Source organism: Podarcis raffonei, chromosome 1 (assembly GCF_027172205.1).
Source record: "Podarcis raffonei isolate rPodRaf1 chromosome 1, rPodRaf1.pri, whole genome shotgun sequence".
Taxonomy (NCBI): Eukaryota; Metazoa; Chordata; class Lepidosauria; order Squamata; family Lacertidae; genus Podarcis; species Podarcis raffonei.
Window position 1 is genome coordinate 11,078,739 of NC_070602.1, and position 24,673 is coordinate 11,103,411.

At 44.6% G+C, this 24,673-nt stretch overlaps 1 protein-coding gene across 2 annotated transcripts in view; it reads left to right on the top strand.

The window, feature by feature from the left end:
* The window catches only part of BRF1 (BRF1 RNA polymerase III transcription initiation factor subunit), a 199,327-nt gene that overhangs the window by 30,823 nt on the left and 143,831 nt on the right, over positions 1-24,673 (top strand). For both annotated transcript variants that reach the window (XM_053407962.1, XM_053407882.1), the window contains exon 3: positions 7,129-7,302. In XM_053407962.1, the coding sequence (XP_053263937.1) occupies positions 7,129-7,302 (174 nt within the window). The remainder of the gene's footprint in view (positions 1-7,128; positions 7,303-24,673) is intronic.

Sequence of the window (24,673 nt, forward strand, 5' to 3'; positions counted from 1 at the left end):
CAATTCCTCGGCTCGGGAGCAATGCCTATCTTGATGCATAAGATGGATGTGCTGTTGACATGGTGTTTCAGAAGTTGGCATAATTCTGGTATATCCTAGTAGAAGAATCCTCACAAATGTGTAAAGAAACCAAAGGAAACCTGATACGGTAAAATATATTGTATGCCTTTTTGGAGATATGTTGGAATTCTGAGACTTTGATTCGCATACCACCACCTTGCAGTGTTTCCTGCTGCAACTTTTATTTATTTAAGACATTTTTAATACTGTTTAATTATTCACATTTCTAAGTGGTATGCATAAACACAGTTTACAGAAAGGGGGACAGCAAAACCATGAAAATTGACTGTAAGACACCTTCTGGAACAAGAAAGTCTTTTGTCACGTGCCTGAAGTTCAGCAAGGAGGGTGTCTGTCTAATCTCTGTTGGAATGGAATTCCATAGGCTTGGGTCCACTACACTGAATGCAAGGTTTCTAGTAGTTATGGGTTGTGCATCTGAGCCATCAGAGCTGTGTATTTTTCTGCTGGCACAGAGCTCTTATTCCAGCCAATCTATATGTATTTTGGTTGCAGCAAGTGGAGGGAAAACGGGGCTCACTCTTATACTTGTCTTCCATCCTAGATTGGCATGCCAAACATTTTAAAATTACAATGTTTTGCGCGTTGCCTTAGATACACCTGTGGAAGACGATTGATCACCACCATCATTATTAATAACAATCTTATTAACTGTGAGCGTTATCTTCTATGGTTGAATTGCTTCCTGAACTGTGGATGGTCCCCATTTTTTTGTTCACAGCAGTTCCCCAACCCCCAAATTACACCTAGCTTTGGTTTGCAATCAAAGTATGTGGTTTCCACTGACATTATTCCTCCTCCCCTGCCTCAGTGATAGCCTGAACTTCAGAGACACTTGGAAGGCAGTGAGAAAGAAGCCACATTTTATCTGAGTGTCTCTGTAGTGCACTGTCAGGTCAGGGATGGACCCCCGCCCTTCCCCTGAGCCTGAAGGGAACTTGTCCCTGATGTTGTAATGAGCTTCAGAGACATGTGGAATCAGTGAGATTTTTCATTTTATCTGACTGTCCCAGGCCCAGCTCAGAAGCTTCCCTTCGGCTTTTCCTCTTCCCTCAGGAAGGTTGCAGGTTGCAGTGCATCCTCTCAGGAAACTCTCCATGGTAGGTTATAATAGGTACTAGAAGTTAGCAACTGGTCCAGGGTTACCCAGTGAGGTTTATAGCAGAGTTCGGATTTGAATGGATGCCTCCCTGGTCAAAGTGCCTACCCACTTACTCTCAGTGAACAGCTGGACATGCTATGTACCCCAGTGCTCGATACTAGCAGAAGCCCTGACCTTTTGTTTGGAAGTTACTGAGGTGCAATATATAAAGTGCTTTTCATGGCCCCCGAGGACAGGATTTTCTCAAAAGTCTGTGTTGGCTTTTCTAGGCTTACTGACTCTCACCTTAATTGGGCTGTTTCTCTGCCCTGGTCTCCAGTCGGGGGGGGGGGAATACACTTGATCTTTTGCTGTCAGTGCTGTCACTCCTTAAAGCTGTAATTCTCCGTTATGATTGCTGCTTAGTTTCCACACCCTTCAATGCGTAGTGGTTGACAGATTGAAGCTCTCTGGGCCTGCAGGGAATACAGCTTTATTAACCACTTGAGAGAGAGCTCATTGGAGTGAAGAGGATGATCCGGAGGCTCTAATCTAGGCATCCTGTTGATGAAGCCTTGCAGTCTTGCTGAATTGTCTGTTGGGCTGATGTATTGAGGTATCATCACACCATCACAGTGCAAACGTAGTTGCGTGTTTCAGATTCCTACGAAACACTGAACTTGAAGCACTGTTGGTCTGAACTCGGCACTCGGTAGCTAATAGCATGTTTTATTAATTCGTTTCACAGCTTCTCATGCCTGTACTGGTCCTTCAGCAAGTTAAAATTATCTCCCCTTTTGATTATTAATGCAAGTGTTCTTTCGTGGTGGTGAAGGTGAAATCAGGGTTTGGGATTCTACAGATGGCCAGGCCACCTGGATCTTCTCTAGGGCCTGCTTAGTTGGTGTGCCATGAGCCAGGATTGCAAAACTATTTCAGTTTTCTGGAAACTAGTTCCACATTTTTATCACCTGCCCTGCTTGGACAGCAACTAAAAAGGACAAGCTAAAACGAGGAACGTGTAAAGGAATTCAAACTCTGCCAAAACAAATGTAAACGGAGACAGTTGTAAGTGAAAGTAGAATGAGAAACGTCGTGCTGAATCACTAAAACAATAAACAATTACTTTTAATACACCAAAAGCAGAAAATAGGGAGCAAATTGGGACATTATATGAAAAAGATGTGAAAAGATGACATACCATATTTTTCCGTGTATAAGATGTAGGTTTCCCCCCTAAAAAATAATGTCCAAAATTTGGGGGCGTCTTATACATGGGGGCCATCTCCCCCCATTTTCTTAAACCGGAGTCCCCCAAAATAGGGGGCATCTTATACATAGGGGCATCTTATAGACAGAAAAATACGGTAATTTGTATAAACAAAATCATTTTGCCGTCATTGGGAAATGGATACTGGTGACATAATGTGCTTGAACTTTCAATGTATGCCATGCTATATTTTACTCACTCACTCGCTCACCCGCCCACCCACTCACCGGCCCACCCGTACCCCTAGTCCAAAGGGCTGCCACACAGTTTACAGTCTACAAAATTAAAATTGCACTGTTTTGCTTGTAGACCCAGACAGAAGAAAGCAGTGTTTCATTATACTCCAGTGCTAAATTACGGTATTTCTTATTCCCCTGAGCATAGGGAAAAAGAAGGGTTTACAAAAGAAGGCATTACAAAACTGGTATTGAGAAAGTGCTTCTGTTTAGGAATTAGCACGTAGCCTGGTGGGCATAATGTAGTAATCATAGTATGTATTTCTGATGTTGGTGCATGTAGTGTATGCACACTGGGAAGCTCCAGCTCATTGCAGCTGCCTGCCATATCTCTATGTAGCAAAATACATGGAATCATAGAACTGCACATGTATGTGATCACATTAGTATTTACATGCTGGTTGCATGCCAGTTGCAGCTTTGTATTGCTTTTCATCTCACAATTTCATAACGTTTGAAGCAGCCACAAGAGAATCAACTGCACTGTGCCCTGCAGGAGCAACTTCTTTTGGTGTATGTGTGTGTGGGGTTAAGATCAGAGTACGGATTATGTTTGTTAAAGAGGCTTAGGAATTAAAAATAATGGTGGGTGCACTATGCTCCTTTGTAGGGAAATTAAAAACATAGTTGCTGATTAACCTGCACATCCCATTTTAATTATAGCCAGGCACAGCCTGTTCAGGATAGTTAATTTATGTGGGTTAGAGACCAGCGCAGCGCTGGCACATCTGCAAGCAATTTAATTTAATTTAATTAGCAAAATGGTGCTAGATTGGGCATTTGGCAATTGGGGTTTGGGATTGGCAGCACTATGGGCATTGCTCATGTCGGAAGACGGCACTAACAAAGTCTAGTTTCTCGCAGTTCAAAAATGATGCACGTACAGACAAGCAGACAGAGAGAGACACCAGGTGTTTCTGTGAAAGCTTGGTTGGCTTTAATCAAAACGATTCATTGTGGAAAAAGTCCCATGAATAATTCCCCATGTTTCTGGCACCAGCTTTGATCTGATTCGGAGTACACAAGGCACTTTTTAGATTACATATTAAAATTATATATGTGAGCTTTGTCGGCAACAGTTTTATCAGCTTGGATTGGAAAAGCAAGATCTTGAGCGTCCTGTGTTGACCAAATAATATTTAGCACAGTTCAGGAATTGAGATATGTCTTTCTCCACATTTCTAGTCAGTCTCATCAAATGCAATTTGTAATTCCCAGGGCAAAGTTCACTTCCCCTGTTTATAACTGGCATAACACAGGCCAGGATTGGGTTTCTTCAAACAAATTTGGTAGGCAATGCAGACGACAAGAGAAAGCCTAGTGAATGTATTATGGGAAAAGTTGAATTTATAGATTAATGTATCCAGGGAAGGGATGCAGCATACTGGTAGATCTTACTTTTAGATTTAAAAGGTTCCAGCTTCAATCCCTGGCATCTTCTGATAAGGGATGGAAAGGATTTGTGACTGAAATCCTGGAGAGATCCTTCCAGTAGCACCTTAAAGACCAACTAAGTTAGTTCTTGGTATGAGCTTTTGTGTGCATGCATCTGAAGAAGTGTGCATGCACACGAAAGCTCATACCAAGAACTAACTTAGTTGGTCTTTAAGGTGCTACTGGAAGGAAAAATTTTTTTTGTTTTGACTATGGCAGACCAACACGGCTACCTTTCTGTAACTGGAGAGATCCTGTGAGACAGGCCAGGCATAGGGAACATGTTCTTGGATTTCCCATAAGCCCAGCCAACATGGGCAATGGTCAGGGATGATGGGAGCTGGAGTCCTATAATATTTGGAGTACCTCTGTTTCCCAACCCCAGTATAGTCCATGGTATAAAGTATCAGTGGTGTAAAGCAGATTTCTGAGCCCTTATGAACATAGCTTTAGATTATATAAAATATTACTGGTTGTGGTGAAAGATTTGTTATCTTGGCCCATTGGACACAGGACCCATATGGAAGGTTGCATTATGAACCGACCCTATAAGAGCTTATCTGTCATATGCTGGCTACTTTCTCCTTAGCCTGGTGTCATAGCTGCTTTGATAGGAAGTCCGGAAAAAGAAGCACAAAGTAATGCACATGGACACAGTGTTTTCATTTCCCCGACAAGTCTGGCGTTGTCATCATGTGCTTAGTTTAAACTGTTGAACAAGCCACATGGCAAACTTCTCTCCCTGCATGGAAATGTTATTTGTTTCTAATATCCCCATGAAACTTTAATGTTCTGCATATTTCCTGTAACAACACATGGCAGAAACATTTTTCTTATATATTGAACCTATGCTCTACTCATTGGCCGGTCAATAAATACCATACTTACTTTACCCTGTTCTTCTATAAGTACTCTCCTTCAATTTGGGCTTGTGCTCTTGCCACAGTTTCCTGCAGCTGAAGTGTTTATTAGCATGATGTGCCTGTGCTATGCTTTCCACAACTGTATCACCAGCTGTGCCATATCCTCTTATGAGTCATCTAAAGGGCTTCAAACAAAGCAATAAGGTGCATCCGTCTTCTTGAAGCCACAACTTAATCTTTGTAATCTGGCAGCTGAGCTCTCCTCAAATGTGATTTGCAGGAAGTACTTCCACAGCAGTGGCAAACTTAGAGGGCACATCTCTTTCTATGGCCAGATTTCCTCAGTTGTGGTTTTGCCTTGTTTGCGGTCAGGGGACCTGCATGAGCAAGAATGTGCTTTACCAGGTTTTTGGTGAACTGAAAACTTCTACTTTTCTTTCAAACTAACGTGGAATGTCTTTGGTTTGCAATTTTGAGACATGCACCCTTACACTGAGTGCATTCTTCACTCTCTTCGGAGTAGAGTATCTGTACATTTATTCAGATGAAAACAATCCTGCTTCTTAACAATCCTTTGGCTTATCTGTTTGAAGCCATGGGCGGTGGTGGAATCACACAATCTGGTTTTGTTTTTTTGGGAGCAGTGGGGAAATAGACAATTTTGGGGGGAAACTGAAATGCATGCTGTCAGAGCTGCCCGAGGTCCCAGCTCACAAAGGACCAACGCCGCTTCGTTGTTAAGTATAAAAGTCTTTATTGAAGTTCAGTTTCACTTTCACAGCCGCAGCGCGCAGCCCTACGTCTCAAACTCTAGACCGCTGAAGCTCCGTCTGAATCTCCTCCCCCCTGACACCAGTTTAAGACTCTAGCCTTGCTCCACCTCTTCCTCTGCTCTTTCCTCCTCTGGTTCCGCCTGTCCGTCGGGGTCTCACCCTTCCTAGACTCTTCTGACGCTGAGTCCCCTGAATCTTCCCCCTCCCTCCGGCGGGCTTTAGGACCTGGTTCCCAATCCGGGTTTCCTGCTGTCCCGCGCTCCTGTACATTTGAACTTGGCGCGCGCGCCCAGCCTGCAACCTTCCTCCTGACCTTTGCACTGCTGCTGTCACTGCTCCCCCCTTCGGGGAGGCTAGCTGGAACTGACCTCCCCTCCTTTTCCCCACTTTCCGATGGAGGCGTGCTCAGCCCTGACTCATCTTCTCTCCCCGCTGGAGGAGACGCTGGTCCTGACACATGTGACTCTTCCCCCCCACTACGCTCTGGTGGGGAAGCTGGTCCTGATTTCCCGCTGCTGCTTTGGGAGTCCCCGCTGGCCCCTTGTTTCTGGTGCGTCCCCCCTGGGACCCCTCTTGCCCTGACCATCGGCACCCCCTTCTGGGAATCCTCTGATTCGCTGGAGAAGCTCATGGAATCTCTCGGGTCACCGTCATACTCCCCTACACTGCCCTCGGATTCCTCCCCTTCGCTCTCCATTTCCTCTCTCCCCTGTGCTTCTGCTCCTGAGCCCCTGACACATGCTTATTTATCATCCAACTTAAACTTATTTGATTTCTCTAACAGCTTAAAATCTATCTATCTGTGTGCACATATTTGGCACATATATGAATTTTATGCTATGCACATCTACTCAGAAGTAAAATCCATTCTTTTTAGTGTAGCTTAACCTTGGGCAAGTGCCTAGGACTGCAGCATCAAAAAATGAATACTGTACTTTAGTTTTATACAAGCAAAATTGTGAATATACCCACTATTGGAAAGAAAGAAAGAAAGAAAGAAAGAAAGGGCTACAAATTGTTTTACCCTATGCTATCTAAGTGGATATATATTAGTTTGTGGGGTTTTTTGTAATCTGCGGGCAGCACTGCAGAAATTCATAATTGATTCGGGTGTTGTATATATTTAACACTGTACATAGTTTTAAGTAAAAATCTTTATACTACCCATATTGAATGAACACAACCCCTTCTTGGGTGCAAATTATATAGTATCTGAGAAAGAGAGCGGACCTAGCGGCTTTAAAAGTTTTAACTTCTTATTTTATAACAAAACAACCCCCTACCCAAAAGTATAGAGCAACCAAGTTGACTTCAATTCATAGTGTAAGTATGCTTTGCAAATGGTGTATTATTATTATTATTATTAATTTATTTTGTTTTCTCTTGAAAGGAAAACGGCAGATCCATCATTTGGGGAACCAGCTGCAACTGAATCAGCATTGCCTTGATACAGCCTTCAATTTTTTCAAGATGGCCGTGAGCAAGCACTTAACCCGAGGGAGGAAGATGACCCATGTGATCGCTGCTTGCCTCTACCTGGTGTGCAGAACAGAAGGCACTCCACGTATCCTTTCACTGCTGCTTGAATATTTTGGGGGGCATTCCTTGGGCCGTCTGAGCGCTTAATTCTTCTGTGCTAATTCAAATATAAGTCCATTTTTGTGCACTTTAATCTTGTCACTCATCGAAGAAAACGCCAGGAAAACATTTTGTCTAGAATAAAAGTCAATGGTGAAATTGGTAGGGATCGTCCGATTTAATCTATAGTTGAATAGGGTGCCCTAGCCTGTAGGGGAGGTGCATGAACAGACTACCCTCCCTGCCCCTTCATATTCGATCAGGCCACAATGTGATTATTCCACATTTCAGGTCAGCTCACTGATTCTATGCACTGAGTGGGTTTTTTTTTTATATAAACAATTACCGTATTTAGCTCTATAGGGCACACCTGACCATAGGGTGCACCTAGTTTTCAGAGGGGGAAATCAAGGGGAAAAATATGACCCCCCCCCCCCCAGTTCTGGGAGCAGCCTGTGCACTTCTCCCAGACCTTCTCCCTGCTATTGCGGGAGGTGGGGGAATTCCCCCATCTCCCGCAAAAGCCCACAGGAGGGAGAAGGGACTGACTCGGCCAGTCAGTCCCTTCTCCCTCCTTGGGGAAAAGCCCCGAAGAGCGGTGCGCTCTTTAAAGGCTGCGCGGCTCCTGCGGGCTTTTCTAGGAGGTGGGGAATTCCCCCACCTCGTAGAAAAGCCCGCAGAAGCCGCGCAGCCTTTAAAGAGCGCACGGCTTTTGTGTGCTTTTTCGGGAGGTGGGGGAATTCCCCCATCTCCCGCAAAAGCCCACAGGAGCCGTGCACCCTTTAAAGCGCATGCAGCTTCTGCAGGCTTTTCGACCGAGCCTGTGGGGCTGGTGGGGGGGGGGAAGCGCTGCTTTCCCCCACCACCAGCCTCAAAACCAGGTCGGGGAGCAGCGCGAAGGCGTCACGCGCCTTCCCGCTGCCCCCCAAGCCTGTGGGGCTGGCGGTGGGGGGAAGCGCTGCTTTCCCCCACCGCCAGCCTCAAAGACCAGACTCTCCTGGCTTCAGCGAAAGAAACGCGAAGCCTCTGTATCGGAGGCTTTGCGTTGCTATCGCTGAAGCCAGGGAGCCTGCATTTGCTCCATAGGACACACACACATTTCCCCTTAATTTTTGGAGGGGAAAAAAGTACGTCCTATAGAGCGAAAAATACGGTAAATGTGCCTATTTACTAGCTGTGTATGCCCTAAATCTCTTGATGCATGTGGTTTTTAAGGGTGATTGTCTCATGTCAAAATATAATGACAACAAATTATATTTGCAACAATACAGTATACAGGTAACTTTCATCTTAAGCGAGGGTTTGATTTGGGAGGTTCACTCGTAAATGCAAAATTGCATATAGCCAGGAACCTCAGGAACTGCCAGCCCCCCTTCCAAGATGGAAGACACTGTCACAGAGCCCTCTCCCCTTCTTCCCAAAGCCTGGTAAGCAAAGAGAACCCACTGGGTGTGGGTGGGGGGTGGACAGTAAATAAATGGAGAGCAGGACCTCTCCATTTATTTATTTCACTCACCCATGCAAAACTGTGATGATGTAAATAAAAGTAGCGTAAGATGCATTTCATTTTGATTAAAGCCAAAATAGCAGGCCTTTGAATCTTCCCACTCTGCTGAGCAGGCAAACTGTCTTTCACATTTTGTACCCATTTCCACCTTAACTTCATGATCCTGGTGTTCTTTTCTGGTGTACCATTTTCTTGGGAATGTTTAATTTTTTTCACATTAGTGATGTTTGTTATTTTCGGCTTCCTGCTCGCGGAACAAACAAACGAACAAACAAACAGTGATCTGGGGTTCATACCACATGACAAGTGTAATGTGCAAACAAACCCAGTATATTGGATTCCTTCTGCTCCTTAGAATTTCAGGTCCGCATTGATAGAAGGAAATACCTCCTCAGGCAGACCAGGAATGAGCATGTGCCTCCTTCAACAGGGCTATGCTACTTCTATCCTTTGTTAGCCTGTTCTATCCTTTGTTAGCCTGTTAGAATATTAGGCAGTTTCCCTTATTATCTAGGTAATATGTTGTGTAAACCTTAGACTTTAAGACTTAGCTCAAGGGTGGTGAACCCTTTCAGCCCTTCTTGGACCATGTTTGACAGGTGGGACATCACAATGGTGTCATGACTTGGCTTACCCATGGCACTTTGAAAAGTATGTGAAGTCAGGTGTGGGGCAGACTGGGCTGAAACAGCCTTGTGGGCCAAATAGAGTGGTCTGTCAGGTCTAATGAAGCCCACAGGTCAGAGGTTCCTTGCCTTAGAGGGGGTAGCAGAGCGCAGTGTTTGGGATAAGAATGAAAAAGAACAAAAATACCGAAAATCCAACATGAATCACAATATTTAAAGTAAACAGAAGATTAAATGAAAATGCATACGACAGTTCTGGCAGCAAATTGAGTGCTGAAGTAAGAGTTGAAGGAGGTTTCTTTAACCACAGTAGAGCAAAAAAAGGCAAGCTCCTGGCTGCAGAAATAGAAATACCCAACGTTCAGTATAAAGCTGCTTTATATTTTAATGGTTTGCAGCAGAGCAACTATATAATATAATGAGAAACATGTTTACATTTTCAAAGGGCAAAAAAGGTTGAAGAGTATGTTAAATTAACATTTTCAGCATGTTCAAAGTTTAGCTCTCAAGAAAACGTTTATAAAATGGAAAGAAATAGACAAAAAGCTAAACATGAGAAATAGATTAAAGTGTAGGGAGGCATCCAGTGAAGTAGTTCCCTTAGTGCAAGGATTTCCAATTGGGCAACAGAACTTCCTCGCCTTCTCCCTGTGTGCCCCCCCCTCCCCAAATTTGCTTTTGAAGGTTGGTGGAAACCCCAGAACAGATTTATGGGCATATGGAGGAAACAGAGAGAGGGTAAGTTCTGTTCTACAGCCACAAGTCTTAGCACTAACAAAAATACTTCATTGTGTACCACCCATTGTTGCATGATACTGGGTGTTGTTAGCATTTATTAAATTTGTATACTGCCCTTCACCCAAAGATCACAGGGTGGTTTACAACATTAAAAAAAATGAGAACACAAAATCCATATTAAACAAAAGCAAACCAATAACGCCCCCCCCCAAAAAAAAATATTTAAAAGGACGTAGAACGTTCAGTCAGCTAAAGGCCTCTTGATAGAGGAACGTTTTTGCCTGGCTCCTAAAGATATGTAATGAAGGTGCCAGGTGAGCCTCCCTGGGGGAGAGTATTTTACAAACGGGGAGCCATTGCAAAAAAAAGGGGGGAGGCCCCTTCTTGAGTTTAAATTTACAAAAATGAAATGCCATTGTAAATAATATTTCCAAATTGACTAGCATCTTCTGGTTCATGGTCTTTCTAAAGGAGCATTTAGGGCTAAACAAGAAGCCACCCCCTAATAAGGGAGGTTTTTTGGTACAAAAGTTGTAGCAATCTGCTTTCAAGCGTGGGGTGTGTGTGTGGGACTTTTGAAAAGAGGGTTGCATTTTGCCAGTAATTTCAACATTATATGCAAATAATCTGGATATTATCTACCAGGGTTATTTTGCAAGTTTGTGGGGAATAGGGGGCAGTTAAAAAGAATATGATGGGGTGATGTTTGCCCTTTTTATTCTTTCATCAGCATAAATTGCTTCAGCTTTCCCCTTGTGGTTACCTTGACATTCGGCCCCCAGGACAACGTAGTATGTGTAAGAGACCATCTGGCACAGTGATCTATGTGGGTCTGTTACATAAGCTCAGGCAGTAACTAGAGTGGATAACTAATTTTGCGTATGTTGTCAGCCTGGGTATATTGGAGTGTTTTCACTTTGGTGGAGTTTCACTTAAATTATGTGCCTGCCTTTTGCTGGATAGTTAGGCCCCCTCATTCCTACGAACAAGAACATGAGGTTATAACTGAAAGCAATCCTCAAGAAGGATTGTACTCCCCCCTCCCCTTTGTACACAGGCAAAATTCCCTGCTGCCTGGGCAGCCAGTTGCATGGAAGTAGATCTGCATAGCTCTGCATTGACTATATATAGCTCAATGCTTTGCATGCAGACGGTCCCAGGTTCAGCACCACGCCAGATAAAAGCATCAGGTTGCAGTGAGTGAAATATTCTGCTAGAAATTCTGGAGAGCTGCTGCTGGTCAAGTGTAGACAATACCGAGCTAAAAAGGTAAAGGTAAAGGACCCCTGACAGTTAAATCCAGCCACAGACGACTCTGGGGTTGCAGCACTCATCTCGCTTTACAGGCCGAGGGAGCCGGCGTTTGTCCGCAGACAGTTTTTCTAGGTCATGTGGCCAGCATGACTAAGCTGCTTCTGGCGAAACCAGAGCATCGCACGGAAACGCCATTTTCCTTCCTGCTGGAGCGGTACCTATTTATCTGCTTGCACTTTTTTTGGTGTGCTTTTGAACTGCTAGGTCGGCAGGAGCTGGGACTGAGCAACGGGAGCTCACCTCGTCGTGGGGATTCGAACCGCTGACCTTCTGATCGGCAAACCCAAGAGGCTTGGTAGTTTAGACCACAGTGCCACCCGCGTCCCTTAATACTGAGCTAGATGGGTGAATAATTTGACCTGGCTTAAGGTTCCTATGAAACCTCCCCCACTATCATATGCTTGTAGTGTTTGGTAACACACCTATCCATTATGTTTAATGAGATGCACATATGTGCATCAGGTGGCCCTGCTTTCAGGCTTCTAGCAGTGCCTAGACCTGGAGGGGTAATGAACTCTATGGGGGATCACCACTAATGCACACAACTCCATGCGGGTATAGGTGAATTGTGAGATTTGGTCCTGCTAAGGGCAGGAAAGCTGTAGGTGCCTTGTCTGTCTTTTGAGTTTCAAGCCCCTTACAGGTCTGAATCTTAGAAGGAGAATCTTTGAATCTTGGTGAGCTGCAAACTCTCGTTCTCTCACTGTATTGCATCCTGCTGTGGGATTGAATTTAATGAACTAGAAGTTCTTCAAATAAATGAATGCATAATAATACTGACCTGCCTTGCAAGCTTTTAAGGATTACAAAATGTAGATGTCTTTGAATCTCTTTGGATATTTTTAAGTGCTAAGTATTCGTATATGATGATAGTGCAAAAAACCTGCACCAAGAGAAGCAGAATTCAATTACGGAAACTAAGCAACCCTCCTGATCAATGTAGGAAATCTAGAATTGATCATCCCAAAGACATGACTGCCTAGCCTTTGCTTGAAGACCTCTGGCAAATGAGAGACCTCTAGCAAATGCAAAAATTTGCAGGACGCTGAATAATATGCCCATACCAAATTATCTGCTACTTTTGTACTGGTGTGCTCTCAACGCTGCATATAAATTGAGAGAGTCCTTCCAGTAGGGCAAAATGGAAGGCTATCAAATGACTTTTAACAGTGGACTTCTGTACTGCTCTTTAGATTAGCCATAGTTGAGCTGGAATTCGTCACAACATGCAATGCACATTGTGTTTGTGTGTGTGCATAGATGAAGAATATAATTTTGCCAGATAATACATCACAATAAATCAACTCTTATTTAGTGTGGTGTTTACTGATAACTTCTTTCTCATGTGAACATGCATAGCTACCTTTTCTGGAGTCAGCTTGTCGGTCTCTCTGGCTCAGGGCTCTGTACTCTTGCAGCAGTTCTTTGTGATCCAGGCAGAGGGTCTTTCTTAGTCCTGCTGCCTGGTATCCTTTGGTAGATGGCAGGGATTAAACCTGGGGATTTCTGCATGCACAGCATGTACTGAACTCCTCAGCTGCGAAATCCCCATCCCCCAATCTTGTTTTGTGTTTCTAATGGAAGGGTGACTCTCTGACTTCTTCCTGACCCCAAGCATTGCCCTTCTGCATCATTTGGGTGAATTACATGCAGGAACGTGTGCTGTAATCTTGGCAAGAAAGTGTTTTGATATTACTGTTGTAAACTCTAGTGGAGCAACCCAAGAAAGTACTTGGGAGAGGCTGCACTTTTTAAAACTTTCCAAACTACAGGCTGGAACAACTGGTTGTTCTTGCTGTTAAGACCAAATTCTGAGTAGGATGTTTTGAAATGCGTGGTAGTGTTGCGTAAGCGTTGCTTTCTTTCTTCTTTTTTTAAAAAATCCTGCCCTTCCTCCAAGAGGTTCCGGATTGATGGCCCATGCAAGGCATGGAACATGCCCCCTTTGACGTTCTCCTTCCCCAGGGCTCCTTCCCCAAGTGCAGTGGGCGAGACTGAAAGTTAGGACAAGGGCTGACTTCGAAGTGAGAGATCCAGGGTCAGGATCTCTGACAGTTTAATCAATACTAACAGAAGCTTTGGGGTGGGAACAACAACAACAACAACAATAACAACAACAACATCATCATCATCTGAGGGACCATTGTGGCTCAGACATGACAATAGTACTATTGGGGGAAAAGAAGCCTCAGTTGTTTTGATTTTGAATTATAAGCATTTTGAAAATTTACTAGATTGCCAAGTCTAGTTAAGGATAGTTAAGGATATTCACTTATGGAGTTGCTATTTCTGCCAATTTGAGCATTTTATTATGTTCACAATAACAGTACTGAATAGAGCACCTAAAACCAATTAAGAGTCCATGCAAAACCTGAAAACTAAACAGGCACTGCATGCAGGCTTGCAATCCAATCAGAGAAGAGTCCTGCAAGGAGGAAAGTGAATGAAGGTAAATAAGAAGGGAGGGGCAGTTGGCAAACTCTCTCCGTCTTCTCACAACTAGAAGAGTGGACTGAGTTGTTTTCACTAGGATTTAGCCAACAGATGGCTCACCGTGTGAACTTTTGGTAGACAGGAATAACTGCAGCTGGTGATGGAAAATATGAAGGATGGACCCCCTGTACTCTCGACAAATGGGCTTTAATTTTCCTTTCCACATATGCTGCCGTGTGTTTCGTTTTGGAGAGCGAGCGAGCCAGATAAGAATGTTCCCGTGTCACTGAGTAAAAGGAGGATGTTTCTTCCTAGTGGGAACAGGATACAGGTGCACAATGTGTGCTTGGTGTTTACAAGTTAACCCTCTTCCTCACACCAGAAGAACAAAGCTGGACAGAATGCTCAATTGTACTTCTACAAAAACAATCACATGCAGACTGTAATCCTACTTAAATTTGTAATGTCTGAAACAACACCTGACATATTTTTATATTACATTTTTTTATCCCTCCTTCCAAGAAGAGCATAGATTTATCCCCCCCTTCCATTTTTGCATTAAAAAAAGTAAACCCAATTTAGAGTGGGTACAAGTATGCAGTGCTTGGGGCTGAAGTTGCTCTAAGTCAGCTTGCTGAGGAAGGTGGTGTTTCTAGGGGGGTCTACAAATATAAAAACTTGCTTTACTCCCAAGTCCTCTAACCACACCTGCGGCTTGGGAAGAGGCAGGCTCCTATCTCACTGTGGTCGGATTATCACATTGCACAAGCTTCTCCTTACTTATTTGTATTTATTTATAGGCTGCCTTTTGATAAAATGCACATATCCAAATATGTTAAAAAAAGCATCCAAAAGCAAGAGAGCCAATAGCAAAAATGGTAAAACGCAGCATGTTTTTTAACACCCCCCCCCCGCCGAAGAAGAATCAGAATCTCCCAAAGGGTTGCTCAGGGCACCACCGAAAGTTCTCTAAACTTCAGTGCAATTGAGATAAGGCCCAGCATCTCTCAAGTATTCCGGAACAGGGATGGCAGGAATTCAAGTTTATAGGACCTACCTCATTTTCCGATTAATTCTAAGGTCTATCAACCAGCGTCAGGTGCAAAAGAAAGGGCAGGAGCACAGATGTAAGCGAATAATTAAGGAACAAGCCGCCTCTACATGTGTTCAGCCCAGGAATTGTAATCGGTATGAAAACCAAGCTCACAATCGTTTCACACAAAAGCTCACTTCTGGTTTTGCTTCCAGCTTCCTTTGTTTTAGCGGCCTAATTTAATGATGGAAGCCTTTTAGTAGTTGCTCTTGGCAGCCAGTTGAGAGGAGTTTAGAAACTCTTGCTGATCCATGACAAATTAGTCAGATATCTACCAGCAGACGCTGATCTAAATTGTGCCCGTGCTTTTTCTGGAGCATATAGTAAGCTTGAAAGAGAGGCAGGAATTTCTTTCACTTGCACTGGGTTAAATCTAAGAAATACCTGAGGGTTTTCTGCTGCTGTTTCTTACTTTCTCCACACACCAGTGCAGTTTCGAGGTTGGGGGCTCCAGGCCAGGGCTTGATCTGTGCTTTCTCCTTACGAGAAAGGGTTTGGATATTTGCTTTTGACAAGCTGGTGAGTGTATTTGTGGATTTCTGTGCTTTTCTCTCTGACCTTCAGTGCTTCCACCCAGCAACTTGCCATTCATTCACTTTAGTGAAGGAGATTGAGCTCTGAATGCATAAGGTTTTCTGTATAGTGTTGTCTTCCCCTGCAGACATGCAGAGCCAACTTATGCACATGTCTGCAGGCATTGCCCTATTCATTACCAAGTGGCATTATCTCATTTGAGGCAGTTGAGAGACGCACCCTGATGTGATGATCGTGTAGCGGCATGTTTGGAAAAGCTATGCAGACATATATTTTTTATTCCACCAGTACCACATCTGATGCTGACTGCTTAATATGATTGTATTTATTTTATACACTGGCTGCATTTTAGTAGTGCTTGCAACACCTGAGATTGAAGGTGGGGGTGTCTTTTTAAATGCATTAAAAAAACCCTCCATTTATAAGATAAGTAGGAACATTAAGAACATCTAAAAATGTTTAAAAACAGTCACATACCCTCACAGCCAATAATGTCAAGACTACCGGGAGCAGTATCTTTCAGCCATTGTAAGCTTTTAACTTTCTCCTAAAAGTTAGTAATGAGAAAGGCAGGCTCACATCAGCAGGAAAGGCATTTCACAAATGGGGAGCCATCACTAAGAAGGCCCTGCCATGTGATCAGAGCCAGCCAGTAAGCACTTAGCAGTGGCACACCCCCAGGTACTCGCTTGCCCGAGGGCCTTAAATATTTGACCCTGGAGGAGGCAATCTGCAAGGAGCTCAAGGTGGCATACATGTCTCCCCATCCCCAATTTTTATCTGTGCAGTAACCTTGGCAGCACCTTGGGCAGAACTTAGTTGCATCATTTTATTGGGATTCACCTCACACTGCTGGTATTTAGGTTTCTCCTTAAAACAGGCCTTTGCCATTAGGTGTTTATCTGTCTGATTTCAGTGGCATTTATTTTGTTTTGTATTGCATACTATGTTTTTAGTCTTGTACACCACTTTGAGGCTGGATAAAAATGTCTTAATAAATAACCCTAAGGGTAAGCTGGGCTGAGAGATAGTGACAGGCCTGAGTTGAGCATCATCGTAGCTAAATGTGGGGATTTGAGCTCCTTCTCCCCAGCACTACTCCACCAAATGGGAAGGCAGAGAATTTGCTTCTGAATGGAGGGACATAGTAAGCACAGAGCCCTGTCTTTCCTTGTAGCTGCATTTTGGATGCAAGCTGCATCCGAATAGATTGCGATCTTTGTGCCGTGGCGTGCTATGTGAAATTGCGCTGCCCGATCGCAGTCAAACCCACAACAGAGTAGTATGCAAAGAGGACTTGATTACCTCTTTCCCAGCATATTGCTGGCAGTGATTATTTTGCCAGAGGCAAATGATATGTACAATCAGTGCATATTTTTCTTGCGAAGAGCTCTAGTAACTGAGATTAAGTTTACGAGATATCCTTAGAAAACACACACAACAAACCCTGATAATGAAAAGAGCACTTTCTGGGTTGTAAATGAGACTCGCAATAAGTGTTTGCCATCTACAGAGGATTAAGGAGCATAAAAGTTTGATGACGCTTCCGAGCAAAGATTCTCTGTCTTTGTTGAGAGTCTTCTTTTTAGTGGGAGGTTATATGCTTGTAATTTAGAAACCTGGATAATTGCATTTTTTTCACCTCCTTTGGAAGCGAATCTGCTCGTGCCACTCGCCACTGACATCATAAAGCTTTGAACTTTTAAATTTAATTGGTAAATAAGTGTCAAATATTGATTAAATAGGCCGGTTTGACTCTTCACAGATAATGGGTCTCAAAACAAAATAATAGATGCTTTCATGTTTCCCTGAGAAGGGTATGTGTGTCTGTGAGTGAGTGGTTCCCTAAATTGCTGCTTAAAGATCATTCAAGTCTGGTTATTACAGACCTTGTAGCAAAACAAGAGTTCAGTTCATGGACAGACCAAATTAACTATATCTTAAGCAAGCTTTTTGGAATGAAAAGGAGTTCTGTCTTTGTAAAATACAGCACTTCATATACCATATTTCAATAATAGCAGGTCACGTCAAAGACTGATAAATCTTCACTGGTGGAATCCAGTTGCGCTTTTGCGCCTGTGAATGTGTTCCCTAAGGGGAAAAGGAAGAAAGTGGTTTTTGCCAATTTCCCCTTCAGCCTTTTGAGCTGCCATTCACCTGTTGTGCAGAGTCCTCTGGTGTCTTTGCTGGATCAAAAGCCAGCCAAGAAAAAGGGTGGGGGTGCAGTCCCCCCCGTGGCTGATGGTTGCTTATTATTAGATAACTAAGACAGACAATTAGCCATTTAGTTGCTCATACCAGCAGTCTCTTAATTCTGCCATCAATTGGCACCAGGATTTTTCATGCACACTGCAGCATGTGTAGATGGTACAGAAATGTCCCATATGAAAGGCTGGTGAGGAATTGTCTTCCAAAACTTTCTTAACCAAGTTCTTTTGTAGCAGTTAGCGTACTAAATCTGTCCCCTGCTTCCTTGTCACAGCTGAAGATTTCATCATTCTACTGTTAGCATTCCCTGAAGGCTTCACTGTTCTTGAGCAATTCAACAGCATTTTATAGCAAAACCCATGTGATCTCATTGTTTTGATTAGGCAATACACTGCCAGGTACGGATATAAAAGATTATGATGCTTGATCGCCTTCTAAATCTTGATAACTGTAGGAAAGACTGATGTTTTGTGGTTACTCTGAATTAGGGCTAAGTATAAATTTCCTTAGGGACGCGGGTGGCGCTGTGGGTAAAAGCCTCAGTGCCTAGGACTTGCCGATTGAAAGGTCGGCGGTTCGAATCCCCGCGGCGGGGTGCGCTCCCGCTGCTTGGTCCCAGCGCCTGCCAACCTAGCAGTTCGAAAGCACCCCCGGGTGCAAGTAGATAAATAGGGACCGCTTACCAGCGGGAAGGTAAACGGTGTTCCGTGTGCTGCGCTGGCTCGCCAGATGCAGCTTGTCACGCTGGCCACGTGACCCGGAAGTGTCTGCGGACAGCGCTGGCCCCCGGCCTATAGAGTGAGATGAGCGCACAACCCTAGAGTCTGTCAAGACTGGCCCGTACGGGCAGGGGTACCTTTACCTTTACCTTTATAAATTTCCTTGGAAGAAAATGAGCACTGGCAGGTAAGTCCTGCTTCTTGTGTTCATCCTTGATTCATGCATTACTTCTGCTGCTGTGTGATTTTGGAGCCTGAAGTGTAGCAGTGGGCAGAAGATAATGCTCTATGGGGCTTTCGCTCTGCTACTCAGTCTTAGACGGATGCTGCACTTCCTTCTTCTACCCTCTGCTTGAAGAAGACTCCAAGGCCTGAGTGCCACATATCCAGGTTGCTTCTGGGGTTTGTTTTTGGCCTTCTGGCCTGTTCCAAAGCCCTGAACCATAATACATAGCAGGATGATACTCTGGCTTAGACAGGTGAGACCAGAGTGGCCTTGCTGGCTGAGGCTGAAGGGAGTGATAGATACCACTGTATTTGCTGTGATCTGTGGGTGCTGGGCTGCTAACTCTCAAAGAATAGGTAACCTTTGATCCTCAGGAAGTTGGTGGACTTCAGTTCCCAACAGCATCAGTCAGAATTGCATATTAGTTCATCTGCTCTCTGCAACTTCCTCCAGAAAGTCCAAGCTTGTTTAGGATTTTCTGGCAGCAAATAACCTCACTCTACCAAAAAGCACAAAGGATTGTCTAAAGCAGGGGTCGGCAACCTAAGGCCCATGGGCCACAAGCGGCCCACAGGAGTCGTATACCGGCCCACAAGCTGCCCCCGAACCGAGCTGCCCGCTCGGCGAGTCCCCGCGTGCTACGCTAAACCGACGCAGTTCGGTGCGGGGACTCGCTTCTGCGGTGCCGGAAATCGCATCTGCGCAGACACCGGAAATCGCGGGTGCACGCGATCCGGCCCACGGAGGGATCTCCGCTGGAGGGAACCGGCCCAGGGGAGATAAACCTTGCCGACCCCTGATCTAAAGGTAGGAGTGGGGGCAATTCATGGGTGCAAACAAAAATATATCAAACGTTAAAAAAAATCCACAGTGTGTGTGTTTTGTGCCACACTCCTTGTACAAATAAAATACTCGCGTCTCCAGTAAAACAAGCAATTTAATACAAACAATTTAAAACATCTATGTATTGCCTGATCTACGCATGCCAATGTCCTTCTGTGTTCATTGGCACTGGCAGCAAAATGTGCATAGGTTTGAAGCCTAATATTCTTTATGTAAATTGCTTCACAGGGAGAATGTTTATGTCTGGATTATAAAACACAAAAACATTCATGCTTTTGCCTCACAGCTATTTGAAGAACCTTCACTTGGTAGTGGAGAGGAGAAGAAGAAGCGTATTGCTCAGAGCATATAATTATTACCTTATGAGGCTGGGGAGATTACAATAAGATAATGTATGTGAAGTACTTTGAAGCGCCTTATAAAGGATAGTAGTAACAAGCATCCTGTGCATTAATATCAAATTTGTTATCAGAGCGCCAGTTTTGATGCAGCCAAAATGGCACCATTCAGATCCAAGCAGTGGTATCAGTAGGTGATCTATCAGAGAGCTCTTTGGGTTCCTAATGTCCAGCTGTTCTTATTTATTCAGCTTCCAGGTAAAACCTGATTTTGCAAGTTTGCATCCTTGCTTTTCCAACTGAGAATCTTTTTGCTTTCTTTTCCTTGTTTTTTAATAAGAGGATTTCCAACCCCACCCCCCAGGGCAGGGAATTTTGATATGCAGATTTGTACAGTCTTCTGCAACACAGATACAGGCAGCCTCTCTGAGTGCTCATGGTGCAATCACAAGGAACAGCTCTGTATTTGTGCTACAGCATTTTTTGCATGCTTCGCACATAAGCAACCAATCTCTCTTTGGTCAACTAATCTAAAGTTGATTCTGAGTGTTGTAACATTTGCCACATTTGTTATCTGATTATTTTTATTCTTCAGTTGTGCCATGTACTTGGGTGTTGATAGACTAGAAGTGTCAGTTAACGAGCCTAATTAAATAATTGCATAGTTTTTTGTATTAATTTTATTAGCTTTATGTTAATTAATGAGGGAGAAGTTCTATTTCTGCTAGGCAGGTTATTCAGCTGTAACGCTGAGTGGAGTTTTTTGAGTGTTGGTTAGAGAACAATGATAAACAAGGAGACCTCATGATTTTTTAAAATTGCGAGGTGCAGAGTAATTGCCTCCAATCACTTGTCTTCACATTGTAGTTGAGTTGAGTTGAAAATCTATAAAACATTGGGCAGGGTTATAATTCATAGCAGAAGACATGCTTTGCATGCAGAATCAGAGTTGGAGGGAACCTTGGAGTTCATGTAATCCAACCCCCTTCTCAGTGCAAGAATCTGAAGTTCAGGATGCAGTTACAGCATCCCTGAAGGATGACCATTCAGTCTCTGCTTAAATACCTCTAGCAAAGGCAAGCCCACCACAGTCTGTTCCACTCTTGAACAGCTCTTGTTATTTCTCCTAATATTGACCCGATATCTACTTCTGTGCAGCTTCCATCCCTTGATTCTAGTTTGGCCCAAATTGGCAACAGAGACAAAATCAGCTCCAGCTTCTTCGTGGCACGCCTTCAGATATTCAGAGACATCTCCCCTTCACCTCTTCCTATTCTGTCTAAGGCTAAACAATACTAGCTCTGGCAACTGTTCCTCAGAGGACTTAATTTTCAGACTCCTTGCTGTCCTGGCAGCTCTTCTCTGAGCATGGTCCAGCTGGTAAGTGGCTGTCACCACACCCATTATTCTGCTCTTGTCTCAGGCTCTTTCCAGGCCCAAACTCCAAACATCTCCATCGGCCTCTCCCACCCCGCACCCCCAAATATTTTTATACTGCATGCCTTTGCTTGGCTGCAAACTGTGGTCTGCTGATGCAACCAGACACAATAGCATGAGGTAATCTGGAGGACTTTCCCCCGGCTTTTGTAGCCAGTTAGACATTTGCAGCTCGATTTGAACTCTGCTGTGTTTAGCGGGTGCCTTGTCCTTTATATAGTTCCTTTTGTGATGGGTATTATATGTCTTGTCTATAAATAGCTCCACCAAATGGCTTCATCAAAAGGGATAATCTTGCAAACAAAGGGGGCTTGACCTCATATGGGGGTCTTAGTCTTTGCACGGATTATATTGAACTGGCTCATACTAAGGGGGACAAATGTTGGTTTGTGTGCTGCATTCCAGCGTCATTAAAGACCCCAGATACTACTTGCTCCATCTTCCTGACCTTTTCTCTCCCAGCATGTTGCTGGGGATGAAGTCACTATTTCTGTGATTCACAGTCTCCCAAACCGTTTGTATTTTAAAAGAGAGAGAGAGAGATTAAAAACAAAGGGGTGTTTTTACAACTGCTTCCTATTGATAATTGCTCTCACAGCAGGCATAGAACAGGCCACCCCTTGGAAAGCAAATGACACATTTCCTCTTTGCTCTGGCAGCCTGGCATCTAAACATTATCTGACATTGCTGCAAGGGAGGCCTCAAATTTGCGCCCTGAACTTTTCTTAATCTTTAATGGATATCTGAACCATCACACAATGCTGCTCTGTGTGTATATGTAATGAATTTCTAGTGTTGTTGTCTTCCATTCAGGCATCCGTGTGCTAAGCTATTTCTGGCTCATCAGATTCTTTTCTTCAAGGTTTGTGTGTGCATTGTGTTTACAGTGAAAGTGTATGAACGTGATCCAACACACTCACTATATTGTTGTTGGGTTCCATCCAGATTTGTCTTTGGCAGCGCTTTGGATGCTGTTGCAGGCAGAATAGAGAAGAGGTGATTTTTGGCCAGTCCTTCTCCTCCTCCCTCTACCCACAGAAATGTTCTCCCGTTAGTGGAGCAGCAGCCTCTGCTAGATGTGAGTTATCATTTGCAAAAGGAAGGAGCATAGAATTGTGGTGTTGGAAGGGAACCCAAGAGTCATCTAGTCTAGTCCCCTGCAGTGCAGAAATCTCAGCTGAAGCATCCATGACAGATGCCCCCCCCCCCGCTTAAAAACCTCCAAGGAAGTAGAGTCCATAGAACTCTACAGTTCTATGATTCTGTGTTCTTCTGTGAGGCTTCTATACTGCTGGGACTGTGGAAATAGTGTGCTTTCTCTTCTCTTGATGAATTGTTTTTAATGAGGGCCAAGCCACTTGTCAGTGAACTTAATCCAGAGCGTTTGGAAAGACTCCCATTTGCTTATGGAAGGGACTAACCTGGCAGAGGCGCCAGCTTAAGGTGGTGGCAGGGAAGCATTATTATTTTTTGCCTATTCTCCATTTCCTTGCAGCCCCTCACATTTCCTACGTTGTTCTGGGGTGTCCCTGAACCTTCTGGGCAGCTTTGCAGGGGGCTGCCAAAATTGCATGCCCCCCTTTCTTCAGTGGGAGCAGCCTGAGCGGAGTTGCGCATGGAGGGGCTCTGGATCCAAGTCAGTGCAGTGGTTCACCTTTCCCAGCGTGAATGGCAGCCCTTCATTTATAACCATGATAGCTCAGTTGGTTATAGCGTGGTGCTGATAACGCCAAGGTTTGACCCCTTTATGGGACAGCTGCCTATTCCTGCATCACAGGGGGTTGGATTGGATCAGGGGTCGGCAAACTAAGGCCCAGGGACCGGGTGCGGCCCACCGGGCTCGTTCATCTGGCCTGCAGACCCTGCTTCCTGCTCGGTCAGTCCCTTCGCTAAATCAGTGCAGCGCTGAGGCCTTGCCACATGGGGACTGACTTCTGCAGTGCTGACGCAGCTTCAGATTGGCTGCAGGAAGCTCCTGCAGCCAATCCGAAGCCGCGAATGCCTCTGAGTGACGCCCCTTCCTTCCCGCTGAGGCAGCTGCATATGGCCAAGAGCCGAGCGGGAGGAAGCGGTGGTGGCGGAGAGGCTGCCTCTGCCGCCCAGGCCAGTGGCCTGGGCTCTGCGCCCCGTGAACCCCTGGCCAAGGCAGAGGACGACAACGCTTCCGAAGACATGGTGGCGTCGGCAGTTGCAGTGTGAGTGGCGTTGGTGGGGTTTCTCCTTTCAGGTGAGGGGGGTCCTTTGGGGAGGGGGTTGCTTTTGGGAGACGGTGGGTCCGGCCCCCCACAAGGTCTGAGGGACAGTGGACCGGGCCCCTTCTGAAAAAGTTTGCTGACCCCTGGATTGGATGATCCTCAGGGTGCCTTCCAACTCTGCAGTTCTGTGATTCTATGAATTTTAGAAGCAAGCAAGCCTGGCGTATTATGAGATCAAACCTGCTCTCTGACCTTTGAGCGATTGAGAATCTTGCTGAAAGCCCCACTTCTGCCTCTGCATAGCTCTCTCCATGGGTTTTCATTGTGATGCCAGATGCACAAGGTATCTTTAGGAACTTTGGGAATATATTGTTACATGTATTCTTTTTAAGCTGCAAATGGGCTAGCTGGAAGCAGAGCCGAGGCAGGCGAGATGATTTATTTCAGTGTATTTTGAAGACAGTAATAAAGCCTCGCCCTCTTCTCTTGTTCCACTGGTAAAGCAATTGTCAAAGGGTGTGTCTGTGTGAAGGGTTTGTCAGAGGCTGGATGTGCTTGTACAGCCCATCTGAATTTGTGCGCGTCTTGCAACAAAGGATCTTTTGTCTCTCTCACTAGGCTCCTATACAAATTCTATGGCACTGACAAAGGCAGGTTGGATATAGGATATGGAGTTAGTCGGAAGACCTTGGATCTGCCATCTTAAGGGTGGTTTTTTTTACAAGCTGTTGTGGCAGAAGTAAGGTCTTATGAAGGAGGGGGCATCCTTAAGCCCCAGAATAGGATTGCAGCACCTGGTGACTCCTGAAATTCAGTGTAATGCAATACACACACAGACACACACACACAAATAAATATTATATTCATGGAGATGTTTTGTATCTACTTAGAGCGGAGGCTTCTTTTGAAGAGAAGTGGTTAAAGGATTGAGGTCGTATCTGTGTCATACTTTTAAAGGATGTGGCTTCCCCCAAAGAACTCTGGGAACTGTAGTTTGTTAAGGGTGCTGGGGATTGTAGTATTGTGAGGGGTGAGCTATGGTTCCCAGGATTCTCTGGGAGAAAACCATAGGGGGAGTGGATGTGACTTGAGCTGTGAATCAGAAAGTCCCTGCTTTCTCTAGGTGGTCTTAGTGGAAGCCCCTCT